Source organism: Sphaerodactylus townsendi, linkage group LG03 (assembly GCF_021028975.2).
Source record: "Sphaerodactylus townsendi isolate TG3544 linkage group LG03, MPM_Stown_v2.3, whole genome shotgun sequence".
NCBI classification, from domain to species: domain Eukaryota; kingdom Metazoa; phylum Chordata; class Lepidosauria; order Squamata; family Sphaerodactylidae; genus Sphaerodactylus; species Sphaerodactylus townsendi.
Genome location: NC_059427.1, coordinates 113,035,079 through 113,054,196, shown reverse-complemented (window position 1 = coordinate 113,054,196; position 19,118 = coordinate 113,035,079). Strand labels below are relative to the sequence as shown.

The 19,118-nt window shown below is 45.6% G+C and overlaps 1 protein-coding gene across 1 annotated transcript in view; it reads right to left on the bottom strand.

The window, feature by feature from the left end:
- The window catches only part of USP43 (ubiquitin specific peptidase 43), a 139,628-nt gene that overhangs the window by 18,856 nt on the left and 101,654 nt on the right, over positions 1 to 19,118 (bottom strand). Inside the window, exons 8-10 of the mRNA XM_048487400.1 lie at positions 11,316 to 11,427; positions 8,527 to 8,710; positions 1,834 to 1,887 (exon numbers count right to left, since the gene is read on the bottom strand). Of these exons, the coding sequence (XP_048343357.1) occupies positions 1,834 to 1,887; positions 8,527 to 8,710; positions 11,316 to 11,427 (350 nt within the window). The remainder of the gene's footprint in view (positions 1 to 1,833; positions 1,888 to 8,526; positions 8,711 to 11,315; positions 11,428 to 19,118) is intronic.

Below are 19,118 nucleotides of genomic sequence, written 5' to 3'. Positions count from 1 at the left end.
CTACCCCTGTTCTATCCCCACAGAATATATTATTTTGAAATCAGAGGCCTCAGAGGAAGCAGACTCTATGAGAGCACCAAAGAGTCAGCTGTCTCTTGGGAAGAGAACTGTGGCTAATCTTTGTGTCAGATGTCCTTCAAGGAGCAAATCACAGTGTCTCCATCAAATAATTAATGAGTATGTTACAACAGTGCAATTAACAATGTTTCTATATCAAGTGAGCAGCTGCGACCCCTCTTTGGCAGTTGCATGGGAAATATGAAAGCAAAACCAATTATGCAGAGATAATCAGAATAAGAGGCGCTGATTTAGTTCATTTCAAACAGCTGAAGAATATATTTAAGTTATTCTTACAACTACCAAGCAACTCGCCAGAATTGGTAACCTGCATGCTGCAGATATGGGACTGAGGCAAATCACAGTGTTCTAATGAGTTTATGGCTGAGGGGAGATTTAATCTTAGAACTTCACAGTTTAGATATGTTATGCCAGTTCTCATTCTGCCATTCTGGCAATCATTTCATTTTATAATTTCTTCCAACCACTTCCAACCACTTTGATAATTTCTTCCAACCACTTCCAACCACTTTGACTGTAGGTGTTCCCAGATACTATTCCATTTATGTACATAATTGCAAGTTACCATGTAGCTAAAAAAAAGATGAAGCTGTTCATAGAGGAAACTAACTATGAGAGAACTGGTGCTCAGGCACAGTGAAATCCCACCTCTTGGGAATGAAATCACAAGGCACGACAATCCACAAGTCCAGCTCTTGCCTAATAAGATCAATATTGGTGTGGATTTGCACCTTGCAGATGTTCAGCAATAAAAGGAAAGCCTGCCTTGAGACTGAAGCATGTATGAAAACAGATCTGAAGTAATGCTGATGCAAATCTTAAAATGGATTTGTATTTTTAAAATGTGCATTGCTTTGTAAAAATGACAACAATACACTTACATCCCACGAAAAATAAGCATGCCCCCTCCCCATCCCAGTCAGTACACAACCCTTTTTAACCCAACCTCATCTGGTGCTGCCCCAGTGAGGGAGACAGGGGATTTTCCCAATAATTTGTCTTCCTTCACCTTTTCAATTTTTCACCAAAGGCCTAGCTTTTTCCTTCTAACAGCGGGGTTCAGTCAAAAAGACAGAAAGGTCAGGACTTCGCATCTTGAGGGGATTTTCTAGGTCAGAGTTCCCCAACATGTACCCATGGACACCATGGCACCCACCAGTACAGTGGAACCTCGGTTTTCGCTGACTGCGGTTATTATCGGTTTTGGTTTTCGTTGATTTTTTCCGTGAACATTTTGTCTTGGTTTTTGTTGGTTGCCTCGGATTTAGTCAGATTTCGCCGCTTTTGTCGCCGTACCTTGCTGACCTCACTGCTAATTTCCTATGGAACTTTCCTGTGGAAATCATTGCCTCAGTTTTTGTCGGCTTTGAATAGTTTCTGGACGGATTACTGATGAAAACGGAGGTTCCACTGTATCTCTCCTGGAGCCCACCAAGCTTAACAGAAAGTGGGAAGGGCCACAGTAAGGCAGGACTTGTTATTAGTTACTTGAGTTCAAATGAAAGGGTTTTTCATGGATGCAACAGTAGCAGATGCCACTGGAGAATCAGAAGCACTAGTAAGCCTCCAGGTTTGTGGTTCTTGTCCACATTCCAGGTTTCTTTATTTTTATACTCCCTTCTCTCAATTCCCACCTCCCAGTCCCAGATGTCTTTTATTTCTTTTTATTTTCCTTCTGCAATTCTTTTGCAAAGTGTGGCAGCCAGTTGGGTGCAGTTCCAACTCCTGTGACAGCCATTTTGGAGTAGCACTCACCACCCTCTCTCAAAATTTCAAGAGTGTCTGCAGGCTCAAAAAGGTTGGGTCCCCCTATTTGGGGTACACAGAAAAGATGCATTTAAGGATGTTTAAAATTGTTTCAGAATTTCCACCCACCCAAGAAAGGGCTGATGAGGCCCGAACATGTTCACTGCTCTTAGTGTGGTTGAGAACAGTTAAGAGTTAGTTAAAGAACAAAAAAAACCCAGAGACATTCAAGGAAACTGCTCTGCTCAAGGTCATAAGACTCTGTTGTATTTCAGAAGGAAATTCCTCAGTCAGTCTCCACCCCCAGTTTGTGTACATAAAAAGTTAGTTCCCACCATACCCTCCCCTTCCAACGTTCCATAACATGATCAAACATGATTAAAATGCGAGATAAGGCAATTGTTACATGCAGGAGGAGGCTTAAATGGCTACAAATAAATTAAATGGGACCAAAAACTGGAGCCAATAAACAATATTATGAGGAGGACAAAATCTGCTTCCATCCACCCAACAAAACCTGGCCATAAACACACCTTTATTCCCCATTCCAGTAATGCCCCTGATCTCTTAGAGAAGACCGCAATTGTTATTCCCAACTAAAAGGAAATGTACCAGACTTTGAATCAGTCTTGTAGCAGTGACAAACCTGTCCCTGACACAATGGTACGTGAATGACACTAGTCCAAGCTCCACGGAGAAGGTTTTCTTGAAATATATGGGCCCACCCTATGGCCTTTCTCAGCCTTGCCCACCTTGACCACAGGGATTTGCTTCATAAAAGCTCTGGTCACACAAGCTATGTGGTTAAAGAATGGCAAACCAAAAGGACTTTCTCTCTTTCCAGGACATGTTCATGAGTCAAGCAGTGCTTTTCACTTCTTCACAGAACTAGATACTAATCATAACTGTCAATTAATTAATCTAAAACAAAGACCTGATACTGCACTCCAAGTAAATTACATGTTCACGCAGTCAGATCTATCCCACACTACAACACAATCTCAGTTGTGTGACACTCCATCAGAAAATTGTTTCACATTCAGCAACCTTTCCTCTGGTGCCAGTTGCAATTGTCATACAAATGGACTAATTTATTCCTCCCTCCCCCTCCATAATGCTGTTTTGTCATTAAAAACCAGAGTTTGATTAGCCAGTACATTCTGGATTTCATTATGTTTTGTGTCCAGCTCCCTTGTCCTCTTGACAGAGACTGTAATGAGACTTGATGAAGGGACAAATATGAATCCATTATCCTGGCACCATTCAGATCATAATCCATAGTTCTCTTAGACAGATGTCAGAAAGAGAGATATGACCTTCCACCCTAATATTACATATATTTACAACACAGATAGGGAACAACCAGCAACTCTACCTTTCTGCCTACCACAATCCCCACCCCCCACGGCTTCCGCAGGAGGGGTCTGCTGACAGTTTAAGAAATTAATCAGATTCACAACAACCAACTTTACTTTTTGCAGTAACCTATGCTGCAATGGAAGACATTTATATGGAGCATAGAATATCACATAAAAGATAACTAGGGGAAACACCTCCTCACTCTTATTTCTCTATGTATCGTATTTCTATTCAGGATGTCTGCATCTTTACACAAATGACACATGTCAAGAACCTTAATGCATTGGTCTAAAAATAGCCATGGTTATTTTCTATCTATTTACCTGCACAGGCAGCAGTGGTGCCTCTACCCTCTGCCCCCCCAGCTGAAAGAAAAGAACTAGGTCTCTGGAGATCTGTCAAGTCCTAAGGGAGCACTTAGCCTCCTATTTTACTCTGTCTTGTCCACTATCTGGAGGCTGAATTCAGGTCACTGGAAATTACTGGCCAGTGGATACTTACCCCGGGAAAATAGATTTCTGATCAGTTCCCAGTTCCCTCCCACCACACTAGAAGTTCCCCTGACCATTTCTCCTATGTGACACCATCTTGGAGGTAATATAGAGTAATGGAAACACTGGGATTTTGGGAGAAGAACTTTTCCTTGAAACAGATGTTTGTCTGCCTGTTCTCCCTATTTAGACAGATAAATTGTGAGTTCTTTTTTTCCTTCCAAAGCTGTAGCAATAATATATTATAGTACCAGGCCTCAGCTAGAGAGCCATGTGTACACTTTCATCAAATGTACTTTAGGCACAAGTTAAACATCAGGACATAAAAACCACATTCCAGATTTAGAAATTTAAATAAGTGTATTATGATCAATGAATACAGTACAAAAATCTCACGCACATGTTCAACGAGACCATTGTGACTGAAGGCTATCAGGCAATTCCTGAATGTTGCATTTTATTTCTATTTATTGTGTTCCACTTTTTAAGGGCCTGGGAGAGGAATCCACAGCTGAGATTTTATCCTTAAGGTGGAATGAAAAATATAAAACAACTCACCTCTCTGCCAGAAACTACTGCTAATGGGGAGAACAGGGGGCCTAAAATTCTTAATGCTCCCTGACTGTAGAGTGGTTAAGAGTGGTGGACACTAATATGGACTCTAATCTGGAGGATCTTGTTCTGAAAATCCTAGTTACCATAAGTGATTTAACAGCACTTTCCACTACCAAAGTTCTGAATACCCCCCAGAATTTGTAAATTATGCTCCGGAGAGATGTATGGCCCCTGTTAAGAATCACCAAGTTACTCACTTACTAACAAGGTAGGCTGTGCTTATGACCTGGGCAGATATTTTATTTAGGGCAGTATGTTATGTGCTTTAAAAAGAAAATGAGAACTCCAAAACAGGTGGAATCCTGTGCCAAGATAAGAGGAATTCCAGTCTTGGGATGCTTTTGCATAATATTCTGCTTCTGTGAATTATGGGGAGAGGCAAGCAGCCATACAGAGTAGCATATGCTGGGTCCTTTGCCTTTTCTCTGCTCAGCCCACCCTGCTCCTGGTCATTTTTAAATGTTCTATACTTTTCCATTCCTGTTGCAAAACTGTGTAATACTCTTAGCCATACTGTTAGCTAATCTACTTTTAATAAGTGTCCTTAGGGATCTCTCATTTCCCCTCGAAATCATGACGCCAGAGCAGGCCACGTAATCTTCCCTGCCCTCCATTTCCCCTGGACCTGGGCTTCCGCCTCAGTTGCAAAGTGACAGGGCAGCAGTCATCCACAGACTTCTCTACCTCCGAATGGCCAGCTGGTGCTGTTAGTGTGGCTTCTATTAATATCCCCGGGCAGCCATGAAAACAGCAGAGGGCCACAGAGTTAATTAAATACCTGCATGTTTTAATTAAACCTAATTTAACAAAAACAGATCTTCAGAAGCACAAGCCCAGAACAAGCTGTGTTAAGTTACAAGGGGCCTTTTTAACTTCTTAAATGGACAGCTTCTCTTTTTGTAAAAACGCAACAAATGGGAAAAAAGAATTACATCTGCTGATGTGCCACACGTATTTAGGGCTGTACTCCTAGTGGTGAGAACAGGAAGATGAGCGTGCAAATTCAATCCACCCTCTTCCCAGCCTTGTTCCAAACATCCTTGCCTCTTCCAGCCACTATTTATTTTATGCAAACAACCCACGATCAGCAGGAGGAGACAAATAACACGCACATCCTGATCCCTGCTTTGCTCCTGGAAAAGAAGTGGGTAGGCAGTAGACAGGAGTGCCTTTTATCACTTTAAGGCCTTGGACCCTCATACCTTCAGGACCACCTCTCCTGCAGTGGTTTGCCATGACAAATTAGCTGATCCCAGCAAAGCCTTTTGAAGGTACTGCCCTGCAAATGTCTAAGATCTATAGCTGCCTGTATGCACACATTCTCAGTTGTGGTTCCCTCCTTGTGGAATGACTTGCTTCAGGAAGTCAGAAAAGCTGCCGTGAGTCTGTCATTCTGCAAACTGTGTGAAACAGAATTTGTTCAGGAGGGCATAAAGGGAACAGGTCTGGAGTATAATGGAATGTTTCAGGAGATTGCTTTTACAGAGACAATAGGGGGCTGTCTGGGAGCTTGTAGGCCTGATAAAAGGTGCTGATGGCTGCCTTTAAAAATTTTCATGGTTAATGATAAACAAACTTTACAAGCAGCCTCCCTCATGTGAACATCACATGGGTTGCAACCCTCCAGTTAGGCTGTGTTCTGTTACCCTTCTGATATGGGGTGCTATGTTGACCTGCTGTACCCTTTTCAGCATAAAGAATTCAGGAGATGTGTCAATTAATTGACTACATCTCCCTAGATCTTCTTTCTGTTGGAATGCTTTGTTGGGTCCTGGTGCCTGCCTCCCTCATACCCCCATATCCCCTCAATTCTCTGGCAGCATTTTAAAATGTTATTTCGGCACCATTTCCATTGAAACCATTATTATCGTCACTGGGACACAAGGCACTTTGATAAAATAGCGTTTATATTGCTCTAGAGGCCTATTAGTGAGACTTGCCTTTTTGTAAAGTTGTGCCCGCCATTTTCTTTCCTGTTTGTGGAAAAGGCAAGTCTCGCTAATGGGCATCCAGAGCAATATAAATGCTATTTTATCAAAGTGCTTTGTTTCCCAGTGAAGATAATAATGGTTTCAATGGAAGCGGTGCTGAAATAATGTTTTGAAATGCTGCCAGAGAATCCACAGTTCTTCACAATGCTTCGGCTTTCACCAGAACTCACATGACCACACTGAGTTCTTTTTGTTGAATAGAATATAGGAGCAGGGCCTTTGCTGCAATTACCCCCAGGGCATATACCACCCTTTGGCAAACAGGATTGGCTATTCTCTCGTGGATTTTCAGAAGGACTGACAAACGTATTCATTTCAGGGAGAATTCAATTTGACGGAAATCCTGCCTTGATTTAATGCCTATCTTGGCAGCTCGATAACTAGTTAAATAAAAATACGATGCCCCACAAAACCAGTAGGCCCAGTTTTTCCTAACCCCACTTAAGGAAACAGCCTGAGCTACACAGCAAAGAACTGAAAACACCCCTTCAGTGGAAGAAGGAAAGCTCCACAAGCTGCCCAAGAATTTCTATTACCCCATGTTGCGTTGAGAGGGTGGAAGCATCTGCCCACCTCTCCTGCAAAAAATGTGTGTGAGAGTGAATTTACTGCTTTCAAAAGGGCCAGCTTCTGAGTCCAATATTTGCTGCCTTTGAGTCTTAATGTTGATCACACTTCAGAGTGACAGAAGGGAGACTGAAGTCAGCAGGGAGCCTTCCTGTTTTAGCACTCGCAGCCTGACCAAAATATGGTGGCTGAATAGCCCATTTCAGAGCCCATGTAATGCAGACAATTCATTAAGGCTTCATGAACTGCAAATCTCCCCTCATTGCCCGGCCCACACTGGGGAAAATGCCTCAGATTTTGATGCCTTCTGCAAGGAACGCGATCTAACTAGGTAGCTCCATCTTAATATTTCATGTCAAGCAGCCAGGGGATGGCTCCCTGGCGGATGAATTGGGCTGCTGGTTCACCATTCCTTGTGACTCTTTTACAAGATGAGCTCTTCTTTCCTTCAAAGCAGGAGGGGGGAACCATGCGCAGCATGTAGCAGAAAGACCCAGTTGCTCCTAGGTGAGCTGGTCCTTCCCAATAAAAGCTGCATCTCAACTTGGCCTATGCCCAGCAAGCTTAATCAGCTATTTAACTGATCAGGAAAGATCAATCATATGTCCCTTCCCCGTGATCCAGAGGGATGGTGATATGGGATGGGGAGCGGATCTAGTAACTGTTTTCAGGCAGCCTTTCTCAGAGTCATGGATCCTGTAGGCTAGGTTTTCAGATCACCAAATAGCTGCCTTAAGATTGCTTTATATCTGGCTGCTTGGAGAGCTACTCCACACAGGAAGCTGGTCGTGTATAAATTGCTCAGCATGCCAAAAATTCAGTCCTCCTTTGGACACTGCAAACAAGGCGGGCTTGAAGAGGCATGTTTTGTTGCTATGCGCACCGGGCTCAACAGCCCAAGAGGAGATCTCTGTGTGGCTGGATTTAGCAGGACAGCCATGTGGCCATTTTGTCCTCTGAGCTTATCCAAAAACAGCATTACAAAGGAAAGGAAAAAATGGCAGGCAAGTAGGCAGTCAAGTCCTGGTCTGAGTCAGCCAGACAGATTGACAGAACCAAGGCAGCATAAACTGTACATGTACCAGCAATATGCTTCTGCAGAGATAAAGAAGCTTGGATAAGTCTGCGTACACTGATTAGTTGCCTGGAGACAGAAAAAAGGGACATTATCATCCTGCAAACAGTTCATTATTATCGGCCACCAAATTACAGACTCAGCAGATCAGTGGAAAATGCTCATCTGAGATATCAATATAATTCTTCCTGATGTACCAAAAGATATTGATGAAGAAGGGGCAAGAGGCACATGACCAGCTGCACAGCTTTACTTAAGAGCAGGCATCTGCCAATCACTGAGGTTAACAGGAGTTAGTGGGAGAAGCCCTGGCTGGGATCACATGGAAACTCAAACTGCAGGGACTAACAGGGGCAGAGAAGTCGGAGCTCACGGCCATCATTCCCAGCTGGAGCTGCCCACCCCCCTTCTCTTGGAAGGACAACATCCAAGTCATACACACCTCTCGTTGATGGAATGAAGAAGAAAAAAGATAATTAAAAGAGATGCCTAAAACCCATTGTTGATAATCCGAGAAAGAATCAGAAGAGCTCCCTTAAAGGTATGAAAGACGGGGGAAACGTGAAAGGTTTTTTTAAAATAAACAAATGTAAAAGAGACTAACCTAAGTCATGTGAAGGGGATGCACCCTGTTCGTTTTTTCTCCTGAGGACAGGGTAGATTTCACTTGACAGCACTGTAATGTGGTCAGGCTCTTTGAGGAAAAGGTTCATTGCCTGGAGGAAAGGATTACTACTCTCCCTGAGATCAAGGAAAGGGAGGATTTCATTAACAGAAATGTTGATGCCCTGCACAGGAAAAGGGAGACCAGTCAAAGGGACAGCAGCATGGCTGACTGCCCTAACAAGACCTCTCAGAGTGCTGCAACTTTTGAGATGGCACTCAATGCCATTAGGACTCAGGAATCAATTCCAGGCCCTTGTGGTGGCTGCAGAGATGGAAACACTATCAGTGGAAGAATCACAAACATTAGGGAGACAAAGGCAAATACAAAGAAATGGCATTGGAAGGAAAAGGAAAGTGCTGGTCATAGGAGGCTCCCCTGTGGAGGAGTGGGGAACATCATGTGACCAAGCCTGGCCCCACCCCCTACCCTGGCCCGAGAGCTGTGTTATTTGCCAGATGTGAAAAATAAAGATATTGTTGACTGGATCCCAAAACTAATCAGACTTTCAGATCATTACCCATTTGTGATGGTCCATGTGAGAACTAACAACATGGCCATGAACACTACTGAAAGCATTAAGGCTATGAAGCTCTTGGGAGGAAGCTAAAGAGAATTGGGGCACTGGTGGTGTTCGAGCCTTCCTTTCAGAAGAAGGTGAATGTGATGGAAAGAGAAGATAATGGAGGTGAACCTGTGGCTGTGTTGGTGGAGCCAACAGAAGCGATTTGGATTCTAAGATCATGGGCTAGGTTTCCTGGATGATGATCAACTAGCATGTGATAGACTTCAACTATGTGTTTGGCAGTAACCTGGGAAGATTCATCAGCAGGACTTCAAAATGACATTTAAAGGAGAGGGAGATAACCAACACAGGGATTTCAATGAAGGAGAGCAACACCAGAGGCAAACCTGAGAGGGCTGGGTCTAATGGAGATGAAAGTGCGGGGCTTCAGGCATCTATGTACCAGTGCCCAAAGCTTGGGTGATAATAAGGAAGAGCCTGAACTTCTAATGCAGATATCGGACATAGTAGGCATTACCACGATTTGGTGGGATGATTCCCATTACTGGAATGTAGTATTGGATGGCTATGAGTTGTTCAAGAAAAACTAAAAGCGTTGAAGAGGAGGCAGAGTGGCACTATATGAGAAGAGACAGTTTGTCAGGAAATACTGGTGGAAAAGGGAAGTATCTGGGAATGAAGGACAAAACAGTGTTGTGGTTGGAGTCTGATATAAACCTCCAGACCAGGATGAAGAGGTGGATGCTGCCCTCCTTGAACAGCTTGACACAGTATACAAACAATATGATCTGGTAGTTATGGGTGACTTCAACTTCCCTGATGTGTTGTGGGAGATGAACTCTGCAAAGTATCCACAGTCATGCAACTTCCTGACCTGCTTGGCCAAAAACATGCTTCATCAAATGGTGGAGAAAGTGACAAGGGGCTCAGCCATAATCGATTTAATGTTGACCAATGGACAAGAAATAGGGAAGGTGGTGGCTTCAGAGCTGAAGCTAGTAATAAGGTAGTTCCTTTCCCAAAGCATGTATATTGGTGCCTCTGATGATGACACCAAATAAATGTGCCATGGAAGCTAAAATGAAAACAAGTGTAGCATAAGCCTCACACAACTTCCAGACAGAGTGCACAACCCCACAGACTGTAAAGGAGCTACATCAGTCTAATACTGGTTTATATAACAGGGAATGTGCGTATCCTGCTAAGGACTGAAATGTAAGAAAATGCTCTTCCAAAGACTCCTCCAGCAAACAAATGAGAGGCACATCAGACAGGGGGAGGGGGGGTGTCCTAACAAGCAACATGAAAAGAGACACAATGCACTCCTGCAGGGATTTGTGCAACATACAGACTCTCTCTTTATATATAGCCCACTCTCCAAATGACTGGCAAGGAATTACATCTATCCGTTCATTTTTTTTCCTCATCCAATGCCAAATGCTCAGTTTAAACAAAGAAAAAGGAGAAAAAATAGTTTGTGTACTCCCTCTGAGAATGGCTTTCCAATCTGTAATTCTTGTGCCTCCAGATTTTATTTCTAAAAATTCATTTTGGAGGAGAAGAGGGGATTAATGGATCAGAAGCAGGATTCTCTCTCACACCGAGACTACAGTTTGATGTTGATCATGCACAGGGAAAAGCCCCACCAAACATCTACAAGGGACTATCCTGGAATACAGATGTGATGATCAATCTTCATTTTGCTCTGCAATTTAATTTTAGGTCCCTTAAGGCATCTGATTATGATTTAATAAGTTGTAATTTAATTAAAATGCTAACCATTTAGAACAAATCTGAAAGGCAAGTAACATCCACACACAAAAAATAATGTAACCTTTAAAATTAATCATTTGTCCCTTTGGGGTATTTAGTTTGCAGAAGTGGATCAAAAGTTTGAGATTTAGTGACAGTCCAGGGTTGATGAAGATGAACACGGCCTTCCACGTCATGCCTTGATTTCTGAATCAGGGAAAGGGGTGTGTGTTTTCCAAAATAGACTCAGGGGAAGAAAAGTTTGCCATTTGTGGCTCATCTACTGCCCACAGGCTCTCCAGAATACTTACTGCCACTCGGTGCTTTATTCCTCTGCAGATCCTACTGTGAACATAGCATCTCACACTGTCCTCTATGCAAGATGTTTTCCACCCTGCCAATACAGAGTCAGAAAGACAGGTTGATACACTGAAGCCCGCCAGATACATACCTGAACTTGGGCCTCTCTTCTCATCAGATAGCGCATTTTGCCCAGAATGCTCTGCTGGAGCTGCTCCCATGACATGGCTCTGTCTTCCCGCATAAGCAGCGGAGGGCCAAATCTGAAAAAAAAAAAACATTGAAAGATGATGAGGCTATGCTTACCGCTGCAAGGGGTATCATGCAAGAATGTCTCCCTCCAGGACTCTCTTTGTCTCACTTTGGTGGATGCTTATTATTCTCTACATGGACACTCTGTGCCTTGGAGCACTCTACTGTACAAAGAGGTGTTAATAAACTGTTATGGTAATCTCATTATTTATTTAGAATATTCCCCACTCACCTTTCCCCAGTCACAGACTCAAGGCTATACATTGAAGTCCAGAAATCTGGTGCACACACAGTACTATTAGGTAAATAGTTCATGACATCTAGTTGGAAAAGTATGAAAGGGGTTTGAAACGGGTGTCCTTGGTAAGTCCCTGGTGGAAATGGCTGCGGCAAAACAGTGAGCAGCATCTGATCACAGCACCCAGGGTCATTCCAAGTTCAATCCCAGCAAACACCTAGTGACGGGAAAGACCATCATCAAATGAGAACCTCAAGAAATACTGCCAGCCAGCCAGCCAGCCAGCCAGCCAGCCAGCCAGCCAGCCAGCCAGCCAGCCAGCCAGCCAGCCAGCCAGCCAGCCAGCCAGCCAGCCAGCCAGCCAGCCAGCCAGCCAGCCAGCCAGCCAGCCAGCCAGCCAGCCAGCTAGCCAGCTAGCCAGCTAGCCAGCCACCCAGATAGCTAGCCAGCTAGCCAGCTAGCCAGCCAGCCAGCCAGCCAGCCAGCCAGCCAGCCAGCTAGCCAGCTGTACCAGCTACATTGAAGCCAGCCAGCCAGCCAGCCAGCCAGCCAGCCAGCCAGCCAGCCAGCCAGCCAGCCAGCCAGCCAGCCAGCCAGCCAGCCAGCCAGCTAGCCAGCTAGCCAGCCAGCCAGCCAGCTTTCAGCTAGCCAGCTAGGGGCCAGCCAGCCAGCCAGCCAGCCAGCCAGCCAGCCAGCCAGCCAGCCAGCCAGCCAGCCAGCCAGCCAGCCAGCCAGCCAGCCAGCCAGCCAGCCAGCCAGCCAGCCAGCCAGCCAGCCAGCCAGCCAGCCGGGGCCAGCCAGCTAGCTAGCCAGCTAGCTAGCTAGATAGCTAGCTAGCTAGCCAGCTAGCCAGCCAGCTTCAGCCAGCCAGCTAGCTACACAGGCCAGCCAGCCAGCCAGCCAGCCAGCCAGCCAGCCAGCCAGCCAGCCAGCCAGCCAGCCAGCCAGCCAGCCAGCCAGCCAGCCAGCCAGCCAGCCAGCCAGCCAGCCAGCCAGCGAGATACTGGAGAGAAACTGACCTTGATAGACCCGTGCTATAACGCAGTTGAGGATATTTATGTAGAAGTAGGGGACAAGATGTGTAATTCTCTAATGGTTAAGGAACTTTCAGGCAACTAAAAAAACCTAGACCTTTCCGCTGACATGGTCCAACAAGGCAGAAGTTATTTTTAGAAAATGGAACATTTTTCAACCAGCAGTCCAAGTTAAGTTTATTCATAAGAGAGGTCAACATTCCAGCACAAGACCTGCCAGGCCACACAGGAGAGGCAAGGTGAGAGGGGGAGAGAGATAAAGAACATTTGCCTTAGCAAAAAAAATCTATGTTCCAACAACTGCCAATGAGGTGCATTATTTAGAAAGAGTGATGTCATGACAGATTAGGATATCTGGGTTGGGATGATAGTGGCCCAAGCTACTATGGCTGTATCCACATACTGAGCATACTCCATCATCATGAATGCAGAGGCGTTTTCACTGGCAATGGGGCATTCACACTGGATTTTTGTGTGCACTTTCTTCCATCAGCCACCATTTTCACTGCATCCCCCACCCCCACTGCACCACTAGAGGGATTGTCCTTTCTTTTTTTTTAGTCAGCTGTTATTGCTACTGCATTCTAGTAATCTATTGACACCATCTGCTAGTTCCTTTGAACTTTATCTTTCATTTTGGAAGTAAGTCCTTTTTCACTGTGGAGACATAAGAAGAAAAGTAACTAAAATATGAGGGTCTTATTTTTTAAAAAGCTGAGACTTGAGACTCATTAGTAGATTGTGGATCTCCATAATGCCATAACAATTTAGTAGTTTCTGACTTTTTTAAAAAAGCTCCAAAAGAAGGGGAGGGGGTGTTTACAGGGAGAAATGGCAATAATGGAAAGGGAGGCTGAGGTAAGGAAAATGGTGCTGATGGACTGTAAAAATACATCCCATCTCATCCAGCCAGAATGCACAGATCTTTTACTGTGATCTTTTCAATATCAAGATTTGGGAAAGACTGGAGCAAAGCAAGGGAAACCCAGAAAATGAATGATTAGGGGACCATGCCATGTGGATGTTTACAAAAGCCCTCCTTTGGTTTACATGCAGAACAACAGTTTCATTATACATAAGTAACTGATTTCCCTGTTCAGACAGCTGTTTGTAGGCTATGAATAACTGGCAAACCCAAGACCTGGTGCTGTTTCCTAGTTTCCAGAGAAATGGTGAAGGCATGCTGCAGTTAAGTCACAGGTAACCCAAATGGGGACAATGGAATGAGTGTTAGTGTATTTTCATGGCATGAGGTTTTGTGGCAGCTCCTGGCATTGCCACACCACTTTTCCTATAATGCAGAGGAAGAATGTCAAGAAGGTCACATGCAAGACCAGCAGGAGGCAGGGCAGTCAAAGGAGTGAGAAAAGGAGAGTCTCAGTAAGTGCTCTCATGCAATGTACTGGATGTTTTGTTTATATATATGTATATATGTATATGCGTGTATGTATATGTGTATGTGTAAATATATATATACACACACATATATACATACACACATATACACACATATGTGTGTGTGTATATGTGTATTATTGTGTCAATAATCTTAGCACATACACACACATAATGTATGTATTGAAATTATATATAACTTCATACAGAGAGGGGAATTTAAGCAAAGACACTTAAAAAAAAGATTTAGGGAAAAAAGAATCCATAAAAAGATTTCTAAAAAAGAATCCAAAATAAAAAGACCCAACAACAACAACTACTACAACTACTACTACTTTGTACTTTATATCCCAGTTTTAATGGGACCAGAGGTAGAAATACAAGCAGTATGAAATGGCTGGCCATATGATAGACAGCTGAGCTGAGAAATGGATGCCTGCTCGCTTCAGCTTTCCCTGACCTCCTCACCTATCCCTAGGAACGAGGGATGGACAGAGTTCCAGGGATACTCTGCTTCGTCCCTAGGTAGTTGATCAAATGTGCACCAGGTCCATAGAACAATAAGCACCACAGTTCTCCGGGATTTTCTAGGGAGGAGATCTGCAAGTGGACCTGGCTTGTGTCACCGAAACCTGGAGTCCGTGGAAGGTGAGACTCGTTACTCAGAACGCAGGATCAACACCACCAGGTTCTCTCATGCCTCTGCTCCGCGAAGTCTCAGACCCAACCCAGAGGCCGAAGTGGCGTGGCAATGTTCATCCGGCAATTCCCATCCCCTTCAGGGTACAGTCCCCATCCCGGAGATCCCACTGGCATGTGGAGTGTGTCGGGCCAAATAGAGTGGTTGGCCAATGGAGAGGTTAGCTGTCATCCTTCTAGTGTACCGGGTCGCCGAAGCCCACCGAGGGACGGCCTTCTGCGGTTGTTGGAGGTGTAGGTAGGCCGACTAGGCATTCACGGTTTCCCAGACCGCTATTGTCTTACGGTACAGATCCTCAAGCGGTCCTATGTGTTCTATAATCGCCCTTGTATGCCAGCGGCTCACCGGACCACCTGGTGTCATCAGCATGGCGACACTGGGCCCTCCTCCTTAATAGAATTCTGGCCCCACGCAGATGAGGCCGGGTCACATCACTTGGACGGCATTAGTCTCTTTGCGTCAGGGTTAACCTGGTCCCGTATCTCCTCTTACAGGACCCAGGAGTGCCATGGTCCGACCACTATGCTCCTGAAGCTGCGGCTGGACATGCCACGCTTTCCTGTCTAGAGGCGTATCGGCCGATTTTTTGCTCAGCCCTTGGAGACTTCTATGGATCCAATTGCGTTTCCTACTCAGAATGTTCTTAAGTGGACCCTGAACCACCGCTGCACACCTCGATGTGAGCAGGTGGAGGATTGGAACTTCCCGGCCTCTCTGAGTGCCACTCGAGACTGGCTTTGCTCCCCGGAGGCCCTTCTGCACCCCAGCTCAAGGCAGGCTCCGTGGTATACGGAGGAGCTCCACTTCTTCCACATGAAACTTGGGTGCCTCAGACGTCTAGGAGCGAAGTGTGGGAGGAAATCTCGTGGTGAAGCTATAGGCAAACATCTGCTATAGGTAGGACGATTTATGAAAGCCCTATGATGATGCAGTGAAGGGAGGCTAAGAGGAGCCTTCTTCTCCTCCTCTCCCTGGCATCTGCTAGGCTCTCGCCTCGGCACAATTATTCCAGGATAGATTCGATCTTTGACCTCTTTATCAGAGGGTTCCTATAAATCCTCATGGATTGGATTTGTTAGCCTGTGAGTAGCTTTTATGAGCTTTTTCGCCTTCAAGAGATAAAGTCGAAATCGCTCGGCCATGGAACCATTCCTCACACCTGTAAAACTACAATTGAGCCAGACTGGGAGGCTCCCTTAAGCCGCCTTCTTGTGGGCCCTGAAGTTTGGGCCTTAGTTTTCCCTGCCTTCTCTGAAGCCGCTAGTTGACGGGAGCCCTGGCTGCTGTTAGACCTACTACCTGTCCTCTGGATCCGTGTACCCTTCCATTGGCTGATTAAATGCGTGCCGGGAGGAGCCCTGATCTCCATCTGTTGAAGATCACTCAATGACTCCCCTTAGACAAGGAGTCTTTCCAGATGGGTTAGAAGGGAGGCGGTGGTCCGCTCAGCTCTTGAAAAGACCATCCTTAGATCCTGGAGAATCTGGCGAATTACCACCCCGTCTCAGATCTTTTCCGTTTCTGGGGAAGGTAATTGAGAGAGTGGTGAATTGGAGCAGCTTCAGGGGCTTTCTGGATGATTTACATCGGCCTTCGCATCCCTTCCAGTCCGGGTTTTCCGTGCACTGGGCATGGCAGGGGATGAGGAGGCCACGGTTCTCCTCATACTGTCAAGCAGAATCACAGCTCCATATGCAGCTAGAGCCGAGGCGGATCGGCACCAGTTGGTGTTGTTGGCCAGATCTCACCGCGAAAGCGTTGTGCCATAAGTGGTCGATCACGACCTTTTGACCCGCACCGCCTGGCCGCCTGCTGGGGTTCTGGGCACTTCATCCTTCCAGTGGGATTGCCTCGTTCCTCCATGAAGCGTAGTCAGCAAGTGTGGTGTGGGGACAAAGCTTCCCGGAGGTGCACCGGCTTCATTGCTTGGTGTGCCTCAGGGGCAATTGCTGTCCCCACTGTTATTGCTAACATCCTATAATACGACCACTTGCTCCAGCTGGTATCGGAGCTTTGGGCTGATCTGGCCATCAGTACAGCTGGATGACACTCAACTCCCATTCTGTTGATGGAGGGGAGCTGCCAGCTGCCCCTGCGAGCTCTACAGCAATGTTTGGAGGCGGTGCAGCTGGTGGAACCTGGTTACAACAGAGCAGGTTACAAAACTAATCCATCGAAGACGGAGATCCCTTTGGCTTCTTAGTGAAAGGATTGGGATTTCCAGCCTTACCGTGTAGGAGGGGCCATATTGGCACCGACCCCCCTCCGCTCGCAGCCTGGGGTCCACCTTGGATTCGTCTCCTTATGCACCAATGGAGACCCAGGTGGCCCATATAACCTGGCCGAACGCTTTTCCATCTCCGACTTGAGGCCCGGCCGGGCTGGCCCCCTTTCCTCATCCAACACTGACCTAGCCACTCGTGATCCATGCAACGTCACCTCCAGACTGGACTATTGTAACTTCGCTCTACGCTGAAGCCTTCCCTTGCCCATCTCTTGATCCGGAAACTGAAATTGGTCCAGCATGCGGCGGCCCAGTTGTACTCACAGGGGGAGTGCCTTTTCAGTGAACAATTTCATCTCCCAAAAGCTGTGTTCTGCGCCGCCTGCATTGGTTCCGTTACCTATCGAATCTCCGAGATCGTATGTTCAAGAGTGTAAGGTGTATGAGCTCCTATAAGACCTCCACCATACGGCCCAGGGACCCTCTGATACCATCGGGACCGGTGATTACCCCATATGTCTCCTGCCTCGTCCTCTGCGATCAGCAGAGGCCAGATCTACTGGAGATCCCCTTTCCTGCCCCTTGATGACCAGCTGGGCTGGTTCCTCCTGACACGGGCCAGGGCCTTCACAGCCTCTGGCGCAGCCTGGTGGAACACATTACCAATTAGCTATTCCGGGCTCCTCTGGGACCTTGGAGAGTTCCGGGGTGAGGGCCCCTGTAAACCGATTATCTCCACCGGGCCTTTGGAGAGTCCAGCCATCCCGATAATGCCCCGCCTCCACCTGCTGGTAGGGTCCCTAACATCATTGGGACCCCTCCCTCATTTTTTTTGGAAGAGAATGTGGTATATATGGAGTCCTCAAGATTTTGCACCTATTGTGAGAATGTACCTGTTTTAAGATTTTTATGTTTTTTGTATGACTTTATGTTGTTCACCGCCCTGAGCCCTCCGGGGATAGAGCTGTCATAGCAAGTTTAATAAATAATAATAATAATAATAATAATAATAATAATAATAATAATAATAATAATAATAATACTACTACTACTACTACTACTACTACTACTACATGGGGAGAGTGAAACTAAAGGAAAAAAAGAAAAGGAAAAAAGAGATTTGGGGGGGGGGGGCTTCAAAAAGCCAAAAGGCTAGCACACACCTACTGATGCTAGATATTTTCAGAACTAGCGGGTCTATTAATGATCTGTAACAAATTCACCTGCCAAATTGAAGGTCCCCAGAGCTCCTGGGGAGGCTAGAGTCAGACCCCATCTGCTCTTCCACCTGCAAATTGTCCCTTTCAGTAACGTGTGGCAGGGAGCTCATCAGAACTCAAACCAGCCAAATGCCATCTTTTCCAGAATTTCCATGTTCTGGATGTTTTTGATGCCCTGTGGAGGCCTGTGGAATCAGAACAGCAAAGTAGGAATCAGATCCCAGTGCTTCTGAAATCCTTCTCTTAGTTTCACAGAAGAGCGTAGAGTATTGTGATAAAAGCTATGCTCTACATATATTTTAAATCAGGGGTAGGGAACCTGCGGCTCTCCAGATGTTCAGGAACTACAATTCCCATCAGCCCCTGCCAGCATGGCCAATTGGCCATGCTGACTGGGGCTGATGGGAATTGTAGTTCCTGAACATCTGGAGAGCCGCAGGTTCCCTACCCCTGTTTTAAATGCTTTGGGGAACATCCCTCTTTGAATTTCTTCTTTAAGAAGTTCCTGAACAATGCTAAACCAGTTTTTCAGCATGCTAGAAAAACTTGTTTGCTTGCAAAGTTATTAACCTATTTTGGTTAGCAGCCATCTCCTATCAATACATAGATCTATTCACTGGCACTCATCGCTGCACCTCTGTTCCTAAAGACAATGTGTTGTCTAAAAATCTTGCATGTTAATATAAACATTTGATCAGAAATTTCCACTGATGATTCATTCTGGACTGAAGACATGAGATGTCCTAATCAGAAAGTGAGCATAAAACAATGGGCCGGAAAGGAGGAGATTAGCAAATTTGGTTTAAAGGCAGACCTGCTTGCAGACTATGCAAATTGACTAAAAGGAAAATTAAATCTTATTTCCACTTCAAAGCCTCAGGCACTTATTTG